The 18,116-nt window shown below is 38.6% G+C and overlaps 1 protein-coding gene across 17 annotated transcripts in view; it reads left to right on the forward strand.

Moving 5' to 3' along the window:
* ANKRD44 (ankyrin repeat domain 44) overlaps positions 1-18,116 on the forward strand; it is a 361,909-nt gene that overhangs the window by 194,544 nt on the left and 149,249 nt on the right. For 13 of the 17 annotated variants that reach the window (XR_012025054.1, XR_012025055.1, XR_012025051.1 and 10 more), the window contains exons 10-14: positions 3,861-3,975; positions 12,552-12,634; positions 13,729-13,846; positions 15,840-15,908; positions 17,499-17,639. Coding sequence is in view for 11 of the 17 variants with exons in the window: in XM_072813230.1 (XP_072669331.1) it covers positions 3,861-3,975; positions 12,552-12,634; positions 13,729-13,846; positions 15,840-15,908; positions 17,499-17,639 (526 nt within the window). In the remaining 6 variants the exon portion in view is untranslated. The remainder of the gene's footprint in view (positions 1-3,860; positions 3,976-12,551; positions 12,635-13,728; positions 13,847-15,839; positions 15,909-17,498; positions 17,640-18,116) is intronic. The other 4 variants (XR_012025056.1, XM_072813232.1, XM_072813240.1 and 1 more) reach the window with 1 other exon arrangement.

Raw genomic sequence — 18,116 nt, forward strand, 5'->3', positions numbered from 1 at the left:
TGAACATTTAAAAATTTTTAAAATTTCAATTCAGTTAATTAACTTATATTATTGGTTTCAGAGGTAGAGGTCAGTGATTCATCACTCTTTTGTAATACCCAGTGCTCATTACATCACATGTCCTCCTTAATGCCTATCACCCAGTTACCCTGTCCCCCACCCACTTCCCCTCCAGCAACCCTTAGTTTGTTTCCTATGATAAAGAGTCTCTTATGGTTTGTCTCCCTCTCTGATTTTGTCTTGTTTTGTTTTTTTCCTCTTGTCCCCTATGATCCTCTGTTTTGTTTCTTAAATTCCACATATAAGTGAGATCATATGATAATTGTCTTTCTCTGATTAACTTATTTCACTTAGCATAATACACTCTTGTTCCACCAATGTCATTGCAAATGGCAAGATCTCATTCTTTTTGGTGGCTGAGTAGTAGCCTGTTGTGTATATACACCACATCTTCTTTATCCATTCATCTGTTGGTGGACATCTGGGCTCTTTCCATAGTTCAGCTATTGTGGAAATTGCAGCCATTGGGATGCAGGTGGCCCTTTAGATCACTACATTTGTATCTTTGCTGGATCTTAGGGTAGCTCTTTTTTCAACTTTTTGAGGAACTTCCATACTGTTTCCCAGAGTGGCTGCATCAGCTTGCATTCCCACCAACAGTATAAGAGGATTCCCCTTTCTCTGCATCCTCGCCAACATCTGTCATTTCCTGACCTGTTAATTTTGGCGCTAACATTTCTTAAGAAGGTTTGATGCCTCTTGGCTGGGAAGTACATGGAGTGTTGCAGTATTGGTTCTGGGCAAAGGTTTCTCTGGAGTCTGGGGATCTGCTTCCCACATCTTCCAGGATCAGTTCTAGGGGTGGACCGTTCAGGCCAACCACTGTAGGCAGTTCTTAGACAGTTACATAGACCCTGGATTTCTTTGAGGTATCCATGGAGACAGTATTGCAAATAGTTTCACATCTGTCAGTGTCTTTATTATCAGGATGTGAGGAAAGGCTTTCTAACCTCAACACAAAATCTAAATATAATAATAGACATGAATTCTTCCAAAAAATAGGTTTTTTTTCAGAATAAAAAGACAAAGAAAAAATGAAAATATAGGAGGAAAATATTTTTAATATGTATTAGTGATAAATGGTGAATATCCTAAATATTTTAAGAGTAATCAAGGAATAAAAGACCACACACACAGAAAAATGGTTACAAGTCGTCAACAAATAGTTCATGGGAAAAGATAGACAAATAGTCCTTCAGTATATGAAAAGATGCTCAACTTCTTTAATATGAGAAATGCAAATGAAAACTATACCGAACTATTACTTCTCACCCATCACATGGCAGGTATTCAAAGGCTTGACTAGGCTGTGGGGAAAACACACTCTCATATATTGCTCATGTGAGTAGCAAAATGGCACAGAACCTAAAGGGGAAAATGTGGCAAAATCAAAGAAAACCACGTATTCATTTCTTTGACCTAGAAATCCCCTCTCTAAGAATTTACCCTGAAGATACACCCAACGAATAGGAAACAGTATATGCATGAAGTGATTCGCTGCAGCGTTCCTGGTAATAGCAAAAATGATATTTACTCCCTAAATGCGTCTCCATACCAGAGTGGTATACTTAACTAGTGTTTCCATGCAATGGAAAACAATAAAGCTGTACAAAAATGAGGAAGAACTCCAAGAAGTGATTTTTTGGGGAGTGAATTCCAAGATATACTGTTAAGTAAAAAAGAAAAAAAACCCAATATATAAAGAGTCTGTGTTTATTTTTGCAAAGAGAAACACATAAAGCATAAACCAAAACTAATGAAAATTGTTACTATAAGATGTGGTTGAAAATGAAGTAGGAGGGGTGGAAATAAGAGTGAGCCTTACTTTAAAAAATATAATTTTTATTTCTTTTTTTAATTTTAAATTTTTTTTAAAGATTTTAATTTTCTATTCATGAGAGACATGGGGAGAGAAAGAGGCAGAGACACAGGCAGAGGGAGAAGCGGGCTCCATGCAGGGAGCCTAATGTGGGACTCGATCCCGAGACTCCAGGATCACACCCTGAGCTGAAGGCAGAAACTCAACCACTGAGCCACCCAGACTTCCTATAATTTTGATTTCTGAAATGTGAATTTTTAACATATTAATCAAATAAATCAAAAGCTGGTAAAAATTTTGAAAACAATCAACTGAACCTAACTATGTATCAAGTTAATACTATAAGCATAGAGAATAAAGAATTCAGGTAACTTTTAAACAAAGTACTCCCTGCTTATGCTAAAATTCTTGCAGGAAATTTTGTTGGAAAATAGGATATTTGCACAATATCAAAGTACTGCCTGCAAATTGTTAATTACAAAGGGGAAAAAAATGTTTTGCATGGCAAGGGCTGGCAGGTATCAACTTAACCAAACAATCAGGCCTCTTTTTTTTTTTTTTATTTTGGCAAAACATATATAATATAAACAGTTGCCATTTTAACTATTTTTAAGTGTACTGTGCAGTGGCATTAAGTACATTCACATTTTGTGTAACCAACGCCATTGTCCATTTCTAGAACTTTTTCATCTTCTCAAACTGAAACTGTATGTATTGCAAGCAAAACTGGCATATCCAGTGGAGTAACCTGACCTTATGTGTGTGCTGTGGAGATGCAGTGGGAAGTGCACATCAAGTCTGGGGTATTGCCAAAATGTTCTGAATCTAATAGAGGAAATAATAAGACAACTCCAGAATGCAGGACATTCCACACAACTTTTGGCTTGACCTCCAAAGATATCAAGATAGATAGATAGATAGATTGATTGATTGATTGATTGATAAGAGAAAGCAGGAGGATTGTTTTGTATGAAAGGAAACTAGAGGAACGTGACAACCAAATGGTAGCAGAATCTTTTATTGGATCCCAGTTTTATTTTTTCTTTAATTTTTTTTGTATGTTTTCTTTCTTTTTTTTTTTTTTACATTTTTAAATTTTTAATCCAATTTGCCAATATCTAGTATATCCCAGATTTTAAACACTAACAGCTATAATGCACATTTTGGGGATAATTGGAGAAATTGGAATGTGTTTTATATTACATAGAATTATGATACTGACCTTAAATTTCTTGAGTATACTAATTGAATTGTAGTTATGTGAGAGAATGCCTTTGTTCTTAGGGGTGAAATGTCATGATGACTAACTTGTTTTTAAATAGTTAAATAGACCAATTGCATTTACATATATGTTTATGAAAAGGGGAGAGAAAGAAATGTAATAAAATAAAAAGTTGGGAGAGAAGGAAGGCAAAATGAGACAAAGTAAGATGAGAATTCTGTATTATTAAAAGGACTGTTGGTGATTAATATGATAGCTTTTATAAATATAGATATTTCCAGTTCATAGTTTATACATTTTCTCATTTTACTCATCATATTTTAAACCAAATAATCAAACTACATAAAATATTTTCTTGAACTTTCTATTCACTTTGGTTCTGATGCTTTAGTATAAAGTTTATGTAGGCCTTTAATCAAGCAGGTAAGATTATACATTTTATGGAATTTGATTACTTTGTTCCTTCAGAGCAGGAATTTAGTTGTGAGATTTTAGATCCTTCAGTAAGACATTATGGAAAGACTTTTCAAAAACATGTCTAATAGACTTCCCTCTATGCAGATTTAATAAAACTACTACTTCAGATGGTGACCTGAAAGGCATTCTGGTGCCCAGAAAGGCATTCTTGTACTTCAAAACAGAGATGGACATGGAGAGGAAAAGAACAACATTTGGACAACATGAGTGACTAGCGTAGGATGTAGTATCCGAATCAACCTGATTCCTTATGTTACCCTGTGTTAAAACCGTCTCTTTCAGGAGGTGAAATTGACTGTGTGGATAAGGATGGCAACACTCCTCTCCATGTGGCTGCAAGATACGGTCATGAGCTTTTGATTAACACCCTAATAACCAGCGGAGCTGACACAGCCAAGTAGGTTTCCTGCAGAAATTGGTGGAATATTTGCCATGTGTGGGAATACTGCCAAAGGGACTTTGCCATGAGGCAGACAGTTTCCATTTATCTAGGTGGAGGTGGATCTGTACCGTTCTGCTAAATACAAATTAAATTTGAACTAAATTAAATGAATTTTGATGACACATGCAAGGAAGAACCAATTTTATTTTCAGCTACATCAGAAAGAAGACTATTCCAATGGTTTTAATTAAGGACACTTGAACTCTATTCCTAACTCCACTTTCTAATATTCTGTTCTTTCTGGTGTTTAATGTTGGTTGAGCAGGAAAAGTAAGACCTAATTGGGCAAAATCAGAATTTATTCAGGGTGCTTGCTCAGTTCTGATGATATTATTGGGGGGTACAATCAAATAAATCTGCTACATAGGGAACAGGGGCCTGACTTCATTTTATGCTTCAATTCCACAAGAATATAAGCAGTGGTACAAGTTGGTCACAGTGCTGGGTGCTATGGGAAAATCCAGAAAGAAGTCACCTGGTTGATGCCTTCAAGGAGCTCATAATTTTGCTAGAGGCCCAAGGCCCTCATAAGACAAAGAATCATGCAAGAAAGTATAAAATAAAATTCTAAATGAAGCAGGACTTAAGTGGCTTAGTGTAGACAGTGTAGACATGCCATAGAGTCTATACAGGAGACAGCTCAAAGGTGGCCAAAGTTTTCAAAAAAGCTTTCAAACAGAAGGTTAGTCTTAGGTAGGGTTTGAAGGATGACAAGTCCTTGAGTAGAGCAGAGGGTGGCAGATAGCTTGAGCAGGGAGGAAAGCAGGACCATGGCTTGAAAGAGGACAATTCTGGTATGCTCTGTCCTGAGGTATTATCATGTGCAGGTTGGGAGCCCAGGCTTTCATGGGCTCTACATGGGCTCCAATCCAAACTACCTTGCCTGTGAGCTGTGTGACCTTAGGCCTATTGCTTAAGCTCTCTGTGTGTTGGGAGTAATAACAGTACTCGCCCAAAGATTTGTTATGGGGATTAAAGGATTTCATTCCTAGTAAAGCTATCTGGTATAGGTTAAGATCCATGTGAGTATGAGTTATATAAGTGTATCGGGTAATATTAGTAAACAAGATAATCCATATTAAAAGCTCTTTGAAGAATGCCTAGCACATAGGAAGCTATCCACAGCTCTTATTTTACTACTTAATATTATGTAGTAGAACCAAATTCAAGAGAGCCTTCAAGCACAGAATAAAGAGTGTAGCTATGATCACAGAGACTGTGGATAACAAAAACTAAATTTTTAGGAGAACAATATGAGGGCAGTGTAACATTAGGAGTTCTATCTTATTTGCCAAATGTTGTGCAACAGAATTGGAAATCTTGCTTGGGAATAAGCCAAAATTTAATTGGTCCATGGAAGGCACTGGTAGGTTCCAGCAACCTTCTGGGGTTCCAGGCTAGTGACAGGAATAAGATCCAGAGCAGACAGCGCAAGTGTTGTAAGGTTTGCACCATACTATGGGAATAGTCGGGGAGACACTGACTCTGTGGCTTCACAAAAGAGGTGACATTTCAGCAAAAAGAGGGATGAGTAGGAATCTACCAGATGAACAAAACTGTGTGAGGTAAAAAGGATAGAAGGAAAAAGGAAGAATGTTCCAGGAAGAGAGAACAGTATTTACAAAGGCACAAACATGGGACTGTGTTGAAAGCAGATTGCCATGCCCAGATTATCTGATGTGTGTGGAGAAATGGAAAAAAAATGAGGTGGGAAGGCAGGAAGAGCCACATCTTGAAGGACCTTGTATGTCCTGCTAAGGAGCTGGATTCTGTTCTGAGGCATTCTGAAGCTGTAAAGGAATTTTAAGTGAATGTAGGGAAGCTTGTATCTCATGATCCTATTTGTGGGTGAGGAAAATCACTCTGACAATGGCCCAGATGTACCAGAGGCGGTCCAGACCAGAAACATGTGGCAGCCTCTTGCAAATGTCCAGAGAGGAGAGGATGAGGGCTTGGGCTCAGCTCAAGGCTGGGTTTGGAGGGGGGGAGGTGGCAGAAAAAGAAAGACATGCTGACAAACAGTACAGTGGGCTGTGTCCTTTCAGAAGAAAGGAATCCACTTACAGTCAACTTTTTTGACTGGATATTGCAAGTTAAAAGAAGCAGGTCAGTCTTGTGGAAAGAGCACTGTCCTAAGATTCGGGAGGCTCTTACTGGATTCTTAGTTCCTGACCAGATCATGGTTACCCAAAGCCAGAGATCATAAATGCTCCATGGTAATTAAGCAGGAGTAAAATATCTAGGCACACCCCTTCACTTGTGATAGGTTAATATTTTCAGTGGTGTGTTTTTTTTTTTTTTTCAACTCAGGGCTACTTGGGGAATTTTAACCAAACCACCATGAATTTCTGATTTTCTTTCAGATTTGGATCCCCTTGAGGGAGAAACTGAGGTGCACAGCTTACTTAGAATTCCCCAAAACATACTTACTCAATAAGCACAGGGTTCATTTCTTTGTAATTATTTTGCCTTCAATTTATGCGAATACACACCATGTGGCAAAAGGGCCTTAGAGACGTCATTATTGTTCAAGTAGCCTTTCTTTCCATCGACTGTGTTGTGTCCTGGGGATGCCGCTGAGGCAAACATTGTCCCAGCCTCTAAGAGCCACATCTGCTAATGTCACAGCGTATCTGAGGATAAGAATGCGCCCACAGTAAACAGTGGTTTGTTAGGCTGCAGCTGTGTACGTGCGTGTGTGCATGTGTGTGTGTAGCACATGGGGAGGGAAATCACCATTTTGAAATATCAAAATCAGGAATCACCATTTTGAAATACCAAAATGAAAGGAAGGAAAGTTGGAGAAGATTAACTTTGCCTAAAGGGCCTCAGAAAATTACTAATCTCTGGGCTCTTTGTAGATCTATGTGGGGTTGTTTATTAAAGAGGAGAAAAGTTGGACTTTCCTTCTATAAATAAGTAAACAAATAGCATTTATGAAAATAACCTATCCTCATCCATAAACAATATGACCAAATATATTTCAAAAGATCTCAATATGACAAATGTTATTATGGTCGTTACTTCCTTATGAATTTCTTTGAATTTCATTCTTGGGCCAGATCGAATGTTTTTCTTCTCTGAACTTTTAAGTCAGAGCACTTTCTGCAACCTGACTCCGTGCTCATGCAACTTTATGTGGCGCCAAAGCCCTTTGGTTCTTCTTCTTTAACTTTTTTAGGTTTGAGACTCTTGTCTCTGGGATTTTAATTTGTCTTCCACCTGACTGACTATGCTCTCACTTGTTTTTCTGCCTCAACTGCAACAAAATTAGGGGTATTATAGTTATGCAGGTAACTGGTTCTGACAACTGTTCTTTCACTAAATGTTTGGTAAAGTATCACCCACTATGTCAGGTTCTGGGGTTGTAGGAGTCCCTGCCCTCAAGGAATTTATAATTCATTGGGGGCAAGGATTAAACAAGCAGTTACAATCATGCATGCAAAGTGTGATGCCAGAACAATCGCTGGGTGCCAGTGGATACAGAACATATGTGGGTCATAGCAGGGCTGAGGGTGGGGTTTCTGGGAAGAGTGGTGCTTCCTGGAGACTGCAGGTGAATAGCAGTTAGTTAGGTCGTGGTATTGAGAGACTTACAAATCCTGGGTAGAGACTTATATTATTTTTATTATAGTATGTATATGTGTAAATGTAAAACTAGATAGAAACTCCTTAGGCTTTGACTCTACTATCTCAGTGAGTCCAAAAGAAGTCCAGAATACATGCAAACAGCACTCAGGGGTAACGGATTAACAGCAGTAGCAAACATTCATGAGTGCTTACCCATGCCAGCACCATTCTTAGGAATTACATTTAACTGTCACAGCAGCTCCATGAGGTGAGTGATATGTTTATTGCCATCTTGTCAGTGAAGTAAATGAGGCACAGAGAGGTTCACTTACTTGTCTGAGGTCACAGAGCCTGTGAGGAGGTGGAAATGAGACTCTGTCCTCTGCCATCTGGATCTGGAGGCAAGGCAAGGAGCAAGAGGCTTGCTGCCTCTCTATGTAGCGGTTGATGTAATGGCACACGGTTTGCTGAAATTAAATCACCGTTGTCATGGGATTATTGTCCTGGTGGCCATGGTGCTGACTCTTTAGAGGTCAATACATTCTGTGATACTGGAAGTTTTGCAGTGGCTTCAACACAGAGGAGAGAAGGGGGCTTGTCACAGAGCACAAACCCAACTACTGCCAAATTCTGTGCATATAGAAGGCTAAGGATACTGCATTGTCACTGGCCCTTCCCAGGTTCAGACATCATTGGTCTCTATTAAGTCCACCTTTTTCCTGTTCTTATTGGCCTCTGCCAATTAAAGTAGTTCCACAAGGCACGAATGTGATCCTAAGTACAGCCTGGGGCGTTGACCTATGGCAGAGGTATTTCGTGAGATGGTGTTTGTTGAGATGAGCCAAAATATGACCACTTGCTTTAGGTTATCATCAAAGGAAAAGACAGTTTAAAAAATTCCCGCAGAGAACTCTTGAAAGCCTAAAGGTATTTCCATTGGCCCCCAGAGATACACTAGTGAGTTTGAGAAAGGCTACGAGAAGCTGGGCAGAAAGAGGAGTTTCTTGAGGCACCCGCATGTACCAAACAAAGCCTGGCGCAGGATATAGCCTTGGCTCCTCCAGGAGGAAGGGACAGAAGTCCACTGAGATTCTAGAATACTGATTGATTAAGGAAGATCCAGCTGGATCCAGAAGGGGCCTTGGAAGCCACATTAGAGTGCTTGGTCCTGGTTCAAAAGAAACCACTGTAAGTGTCGTAGGTTACAAACAGCAAGGACCCAAATGCTTCTGACTCAAGGGTATGTGATACATATTTGGAGTGACATAGATAAAATTAATAGGAAACTGATTTTTTAAATTTGGGTTGATCACTCAAGTAATCATAAAATCATTTGATGATCAAAAACCATCAAATGTTTTTATCTCACCTGCTCAGTGGGCAAAAGGTAAACCAATCCACCTTCCCTAGGAGACTTGCAAGAGAGAAATACTTAAAGAATTTTTAAATGTAGAAAGAACAGATATGCTAGCTGATCACAATTTATTCTTGGCTTTTAAAGAATCACAAACGTGGTTTTAAGGATTCACAGCCTGATTACCACTACCAAACTCACAAGACTGCAGATTATCCAACTAAGCTAATAATAATTTCAAGGGCAATAGTAATACTAACTTGTATGGGAAAGGCTTATCATGGTCCAGACCCTCTGTTAGCACCTGGGTGCATTATTAGTTAGTCCTTACAATTGCTCTGTAAGATCAACACTGTTGTAATCTTTATTTGCTGGATGAGGGAACCATTATGTACTTGCCAAAGATCCAATAGCTGGCAAGTGTCAAAACTAGAGCTCAAACCCATGGTATCTGACCCCATCACCTTAACCATAGTGGTTTTTTTTTTTTTTTAGCATACAGCCTAAGGGGAGGTTCTAGAAAGCACTGGAGGTGAAAAGGGACAGCCTTAGCTCTCTGATGCCAAGGGGAAAGCTTAAAAGAACAGATATTCTAATAGTGCACAAGCCTTTTCCTTACCTCTGATAGCGGTCTACAATTTATTCTGACCTCATTTATTCTGAAATAACTGGGTAGGAGATGCCAGCTAGCAGCTAAATTAGAAATAGCTAATACAAATGTGTCCCATTAATTTTATGACTGGTCTGATAAATGTAACATTTTAGCTGGAACTGGTCTCTTTCCTATAATTTATGCATTGTTAAGTTTAGTGTTATCTGACATCTTTATTTCTTGATCTTCTTTGATTTAAACCTGATGAAGTAAGAGCAGTGCTTCTTATTTGGCTAAGACAGCCAAATCCTAATTTTCTTACTTAAGGTTTTATGATTCTTCCTTTAGAAGAAGTCTTAATTTATAAAAATAAAGGAGTAATTTTATTTGAAACATGCAAGTCATTTCTAATATGATTCAGAGATTCTGAATTTGACTTTTATCTTCTTTACAATCTTGGCCTGATATTTGGTTTTCCTGTTTGAATCGTAGTGTCATATTCAAGTTCAAATGCCAGTTCTAAATTAATGTTTTCAAACCTACATTGGAGTATTGATTTTTTTATTAACTATGGAATAAAAATATATATCAAACATAATTTTTACTAGGCCTTTTGGACTAATTCTACCTCTCTTCTCAAATTTATAAGTAACAGGAAAAAAAAGAAAGACTTAGCTAATGTAGAGTATGATGAATTAGCTGAACACAATGATGTTAAGTGGCAAAGCTGATTGGAAATATTCATAATGAATTTTGTGTAATATATTACAGTGCTGTTCCTGTTATACTGTCAATTACACTTTGTTTTCTAATTGATTTATTGTAGAATTTGGTGCTATTTTCTCTAATTCATTTGCTTGTATTATTGTATATAAAGATATATATTTTTTGTATCTTTATAAAATGTGTACTATATTGTGTATATATACATATATGCACATATATGTATGTATATATAATATATATGCAATATATAACATTTTAATATATTTATATTTTATATATTATGTATTTGCACACATATATTTTTCTTAAAATCATATATAAAGAATGAGGAAGGTTCAAAGATCTCTTGGAAAATCCAACCCAATTCCAGGCACATCCTTTCAGGAACTTAAAACCAGAAACTTAAAAATAGGAAAATACTGTTTTTCCCTTGCAAACATCCAGATATATTAATATAATCATATATTTTTGCCTTACCTGCCCTAAGCAAATAAAGTAGTTAAGAACAGTCTCATTGGCTTAAAATTCCATTTAGTAAGGTGTTTTTAAAACATGTTATACATATTTAATAATTACTGTTTGCCTGGCATCAAGAGGGAGCAATATAAATAGCGGCATAGATAGAAAAGCTTCTCTCCCATCCCCCAACTCCCTTTCCGTGAGCATCAAGGTTGTCACTGGAGCAATTGCTTTTCAGGATTTTTTTTGTAAATGATGAGAGAGGCAGTTACAAGCAGTTCTCCTCTGCATGACACTGCCCGGAAGACAAGCAAATTGCATCTCTTGATGGATGCCAGCTATTATATACACTGGGTTGGAAATCTCCATATAGGGAAAGGAAAACGAACAGAGGGAAGGCTGAACAAAACCACCAAATACACAGAGAAGTTTTCATGGAAAGAGAGAGGTAGTTAATGGTTGGCAGACTCAGATTTGTCAGCACGGTGAATACCATGAAATATCTGTGAATATGTATATACTTCAGCGCATTCACACACATCATCATAATTTTTGAGATAGCACATAAAAGTCATGTATCTGAACCCTAACCAATTCAAACCATATGTGATTTTAAATGAATTATAGAATCTGGAAACGGGCAACTTTGTGCCAGAGAAGAAATTTAGGTCATCAGTGCTGCAGGTGTAAACATACATACTTCCTTCCTTGTGTTATGCAGAGGATCTGCAAAATCTGAACTACATTATTTGAATATAGTGAGATGTTCTGAGAAATGAGCACTAACGTTATAGATGCTTAGATGCACACAGGAACCTCCCGATGATGCTGTTTATTAGGAACTACAGTTCAGCACATGGCTTTGGGTCCCTGTGTGAGGAGAGGTAGTGGGCAAGAGGAGGATTGGATTCTGAAAGCAAAAAGCACTGCTATCAGAAGGCGGCCCATCCCTTAAGGGATCAACCCGGGGACTGTGTTATGATAGGGTATCGGTCTATAAAAAGTCCTTTCCTGGATTCTTTCTGTAATACTGCTGGGGCAAATATGCTGGATCTATGAAATGTATGCAAGATAATGTTTGTTGCTCCAGCGCATTTTCGTGACTGGCGTTCTGATGTGGGTTAATACACAGTATAAAAGTCTATTAGCAAGATGAAGTTGCACCTGCAAAAAGTAAATATTAGTTTTTATTCTCATCCAAAATTTTGTTTTCAGTAATGCAGCCATTATTAACTCTTAGCAAAGTACTTGGCACATAATAGGTCAATAGTATTTATGTATCAACTCAAAGAATAGAACAGGTCACTGAATAAAACAGCTTGCTGACATAAGTTGCTTAAGCTGAAAGAAAAAAAGGCAAATTAATCTTAAATGTAGAGTCATCATTTATAAGAAACTTCTTAAAAACATACATTCCTATTGTTATGGGTTTTATTTTTTTATTTTTTAAAAGATTTTTGTTTTATTTATTAATGAGAGATACAGAAAGAGAGGCAGAGACACAGGCAGAGAGAGAGAAGCAGGCTCCTTGCAGGGAGCCCGACGTGGGACTCAATCCTGGGTCTCCAGGCGCCAAACCATTGAACCACCTGGGCTGCCCTGTTACGGGTTTTAATTCTGGTCTAGGCTTAGGATTTGATTATGTTAAGGTGGAAAATGATTGCATAATTATTTCCTGAGTGGAAGAATTATAAAATTATTTTAGGCAAGTGTCCCTAAGTGAGGTGTTATGGATTTAGTTTTCATCAGAGAATTTCTAGAAAAGATTTGTTCTTCCACATGTATCTTGAGATCTGTTACCGTGAGCTGCTCTGTTTTTTCCCTCCTCAGGTGTGGAATCCATAGCATGTTCCCCTTACATTTAGCCGCCCTAAATGCTCACTCTGATTGCTGCAGAAAGCTGTTATCGTCGGGTAAGTAACCCCATTACCACAGATGAGGCTCGGTGTGTCCTGTACAGGAGCCACATGGCTCTAGGTGTCGGGTCAGAGTAAGAGGCTGACTGTGCTTCATGTCATGCATTACCTGGTCTGGGGACAGCTCTCGGCAGTCCTTGGCATTGTTGCTGTTTGAGTGTCAGTATTCCTGCCACAGAATGAGAGTCTTGTCCATTTTTCAAGTTAAAGCTTGGGTGATCCAGAGTGAGAAACAGGCAGGGATGGCCATAGCTTACTGGAAGTTTCTTGTAATCAGAGAAAATATCTTTGAGGCCTAAAATGGAGGACTTAACAGTTAATATTTTCAACAAAGGAAAAAGGCCAAATCCCCCACATTTTGACAGTAGAATTGTTATGTTACTTTCCTCCTCCGTGGGCTTTGATAAATTGCTATAGTTTGATCCCCTCCAACTAGGTTCAATTTTTATTTTTTAAATGTGGGTCTGTTTGGAACCAAGAAATTCTTTCTGGTTTGGAGCTTTGCTAATCTTTCTTATCACTGCTTCTGCCAACCTCCATGCATTAAGAAGTTCCTGGCTTTCAAAGGTGATAGAGCTCTGCAAGGCAAAGATTGTTTATGAATTAATTCAACAGACATCCCAGAGGCATTTTTTTTTTTCCTTTTAAGTGCTTTACCTATGGCTGATTCTGCTTTCACTGCTTTTGGCATGTTTAAAAATAATCCCTGCATGAAAGCATGTTTCCCAAATCTTAAACCAAGTGAAAGCCAATAATATATGTAAGAAAATATCTACTCCCGCATGTTAAGATTACTCCTTTGCTGTCCATGTTTTCTCCATGTGTTCTGTCTGCCTGTCTATTGCCCTACTTATCTCAAATTGGTTTCATAAATTTCTATCCCGGGATTGAAATATGGGGCTGTGGTTCACCCAGGGCTGAATGTGAAAATAAATTCTTCTAGACTTCATGGTTCTTCCTATACAATTGCCAAGCTTGAGCAGTTACCATTCGTTTCCATGACAACCTCTTTCTGACTACAATTGCTTGCGTTCTGGTTTTCCTACTAACTGATTTTTCTGTCTCTGCAATGTTTCTTGTGGTTTAACTAGGACAAAAGTATAGCATAGTATCGTTGTTTAGTAATGAGCACGTGCTGTCTGCAGGCTTTGAAATAGATACCCCAGATAAATTTGGAAGAACGTGCCTTCATGCTGCTGCTGCAGGAGGGTGAGTACTTAGCAATTTCAGTTCTTATTTCATGACTTAATTCCTAATTTCTCTTAATTGACTTAAGTTGTCTGAATCAAAATCAATTTCCTTAGTAAGATGGGTAAGAATCATTGTCTATCAATACCAAATATCACTTTTGCATTTCCATGTTAGTTGTATGTTTGTTCTTCTGAAGAAAAATGGTTAGCCCATCTCATAGAGAAAATAGTTCTCTTTTGTTTTCTCTTCTCACTCTCTTCCTTTTTTTTTAATTATAAGATTTCAGCCTATAGAATATGTATTGTGCTTGATATGCACTCTGCCAAAAGAAAATAATTTGAGATTTGTTCCTAAGTTTTTTCCTTTTTGTCACCGGTAGGTGGATGATGATCAAGGGAATCCAAGATTGAGTTAGTCCATGTTTATCTACAGATATTTTTGTACTTATTTCAAAACTGATTTTTAAGCATTAAGTGGTTAAATGTGACTGAAGGTCAAGAAAAACCAAGGGATAGACAAGAAGTGATTTAATCTGTGCCTTTTAAAAAAGTTGTAAAGAACATTTTTCACCAGATACTCTTTTTCATATCAGTGGTGAGAATAAGGCTCTGATCAATATGTTGTTGATATATGATCATACATTGACCAAACATGGCCTCCCTCGGATGACCTTGTTTGGTTAAGGTGTTAGTTCTTAATCAATCTTCTAGTCCTTAAGGAACAGCAATGCTTCTCCATTTGTCATCTGTACATTATCCAAAGGCATTACCTCTTTATCAGAGGTGGGTTGACTGTGAAGCTTTAGGGCCTTTACTTGTGTGGGTCCCTTCCAAAATTTTGTGTTTAGTTTTATATTCATAATTATGTATTATTAAATGAATCTCCTTCTCCCCAACCCCTCTCCCCAAATCGTCTGAGCATCATGAGCCACAGAACTGGATCTGCCTCTGCCTTTGATCCTTTGGCTTCATTCAGTAAGAGACAGGTGCTTTTATATCAACTGGCATGCTACCCCAACACATAATGGTCTCAGAAAGGTCTTATATTTTATGACTGAAACAGCTAGTTTTCTGAGAAAGGTGGCTACAAAGAATCAGGGGGAGGGGGTGTGGAGAGAGCCCTGCTGGGGTTCTTCATTAATGAGATCATTTTTCATATTTAAATAATAAAACAGTAAATCCTAGACCACTTCTCAGCATTCCAAGTTTAGAACAATAATGGATGATTGTCTCTTTTTATGCTGACATTAAAAAAAATATATCAGGCCTATACAGAAAGTGGCAACACATCATTCTGGATTCATATCTGAAGTTCCTATTACAATTAATATTTAGTGACATGCTCTTCAATAAGAAAATTCACTTTGGTGGGTCCTTTTTTCTTTACTAAACATGATTTATTGCTTCTGCGAATGACAAAGAAGCTTTGGAAGATCACTATGCTCCACTGCATCACTTTCGGCCTTTTCTTTTTTTTGCACATTTGTTTACCTATATTACAAAGACAGGGAAATGCAGCTGTTTTATTTCCCATTATGGAGAGTCTGGGTTGAAAATGGTTATCATGGTGAATTCATTCTCCTGTGATAAAAGGTAATGCTTCTCCATCCTGACTCATTGTTTAGAAGTGACATGAAATCATTGTTAGGTATAGGGGGTTGCTTCCTAAATTCTTGATGGTTTTGAAAGAGAATTTTAGGAAAAATGATGAAACCATCACTAAAAGGTTTAATCATGTAATAATCATTAGATACGTTGGTCGTGAAATTGAAAATGTTATATCAAACTCTTTAATGCATTGATTTATTAGCTTGGGAAAGGGGGTTTCAGGAACTTTAAATCCTTGCAATATTGCATTCCTCTAAGATGTTCAGGATGTTTTTGTGTTAGCAGAGTTTAAAGCTGGAGCTATCATTTCATCTTGGCCTTCACTTCACCAAAAACAGCTCTTTCTGAAGATAGCCCAGCACTTGACCTCTACCGTCTTAATGATGTTTTCCCTGTCTTTCTAGTAATGTGGAATGTATAAAACTCTTGCAGAGCAGCGGAGCAGATTTCCATAAAAAGGACAAGTGTGGGAGGTATGTAAACAGGGAACTCTGTTTCGAGTGCCTAAGTAAAAGGAGTGGGGAGCAGTCCATCTGGAAACCATGTTATATTGAAATGGTAAACAGGGAAGCTAGCTGGGGAGATTCCAACCTCAGAAGGAAATCCTTCTTTGTAGGGAAACACCAACAAAGCAGGCACAAACCCCAAGGAAAGCATCTCCCCTCGCAGCTTCTGTTTAGAAGGGCCAATTGTGTCTTTTCTTCTTTCCATTTTTTTCCATAGCATCTCTTTACCCCTCCTCTCCACATGCACCCTGGCTCTTGGAGTTGCAATAGATTTCTTCTCTTACCAGCCTACCTAGGATAACACCTCTCACCCTTCCCAATTTATGTCAAGTAGCACCTGCCACCTCTGGCACGGTGGCCCTCTTCTCTGCTCCCCTGGTGCCCTCCATAGTCCACAACCCGAGCACACATCACACTGTTCTGGTGGACTCTTTGTTTCTTGTCTCTTCTCTCACCTGACCATGGGGCATACTTACTATTCTTTTTAGAGCTTATAAAAACTAAATTTCTTATACATGCAATAAATTTACATGCACATGTAAAATTAAAATTCTAGGAATTTTAGACCTAGAATAGACATTAGGGGACAGGTACTCGCAGGTCATTATTGAAGTGAAAACAAAGAAGTCTAGGCCAAGAGGCGGGATGTGGTTTGGTGCAGCTTACAGATCTACCCGGACTAGAACCTAGGACTTCTAACTCCTTGGATATTGTTCCTCCCATTAACCTACATCCCTGTCCCCAAGGGGCTTGTAATTCAATGGAGAAGATGAGACAATACCTCTTTACCAAGAGGTAAAATCAAGGCAATATGAGATGAGAGCTCCAGAGAGACCCAGACAGGAGCTATATAATCTCAGACAAAAGGGAAAGAGAACTTCTGGAACTTAAGAAGCTTTGGGGTTTTAATGGTTGGAAGTGGTTCAGGAGAAGACATTCTAGGGAAGAAAATGACATGGGGAAAGATAGGGGAGATGTGGACATGACTGGAAAACCTCAGGAAATCCCATTTGGATGCAGTGATGGGTTCATATAGGGGAGAGAGAGAAACTTCATGAAGGTAGTTTGGGCCCAGCTTGGAAAGGTCTTCAATTCCAGATTAAGGAATCAAGGCTCTGCTCAATAGAGAGGACCCGCAGCTTTAGAAGAGGATGTTGCATGTGGGTATCAGACTTCAGAAACCCCAGTTATTTATTCATACCAACTAGAAGTTAGATGGAAGTTTGATTAGAGCTCAGGAGGCCAATAGGGATGGTATTACAATAGTCCAAAAGAGCCCTAGAGTAGACCTGAACCAGGATAGGTACTAGGAATACTAGGAATGGAAAGAAAGGATTGATCTCCAGGTAGATGGTCTTGTCTGAGGCCAGTCTGTTTGTGGGCTCCGCTTCAACTTACAAAGTCAAAGGAAGGCATGTCCCCTGGTCTCCACACTCTGAGAGCTGAAGAGCCGTCCCCACTCCCAGGGATACTGCTAATGCTGCTGATCACCGGAGGGAGGGGGTCCAGTTCTGTTTTTCAGATGAGTGAAGTAATAAATTGCTGTCTGTTTTTCAGGACGCCTTTGCACTATGCAGCTGCAAATTGTCATTTCCACTGTATTGAGACATTAGTGACCACAGGGGCCAACGTTAATGAAACAGATGACTGGGGACGGACAGCTTTGCACTATGCTGCCGCATCAGACATGGATAGAAAGTAAAAACAGCCTTGCTCAAATTTCCTTTTGGGGATATGACTGGGGAGGGACAGGATTTGCTAAGAATTCTTCATTCTGCCTCATGGAAACTGTGAATGAAGAATCTCTCTCATCCAGACCCAGAGGAGTCAGAATTGCCTCATCTCTGACGCCGGGCTTTCCCATTCTGCTCTCTTAATGTTTGATTATTATGTGTCACTGCCCCATTGTTTCTTTCCTCTGGTCTTTGGGGTGAATGCCAAGTAGGGCTGTCAAGCCCAGGTTTTTGGTTCATTCAGAATCGATTGTAATTTATTTTGTCATATCCTACAGTTTTCATCATTGCCACTTAAGCGCTTCATTTGCCCTCAAACTTACATTTGCTAATAAATACGTCACGTGGCAGAAGTATCCGGCTATGTAAAGCCCAATAGCCTTCAAATGCAATATGCGTAAAATGGGCACCATTGTTCCAAACCTGGGCACGAATGCTCTTT

The sequence above is a fragment of the Canis lupus genome, chromosome 36 (assembly GCF_048164855.1).
Source record: "Canis lupus baileyi chromosome 36, mCanLup2.hap1, whole genome shotgun sequence".
NCBI lineage: Eukaryota > Metazoa > Chordata > Mammalia > Carnivora > Canidae > Canis > Canis lupus.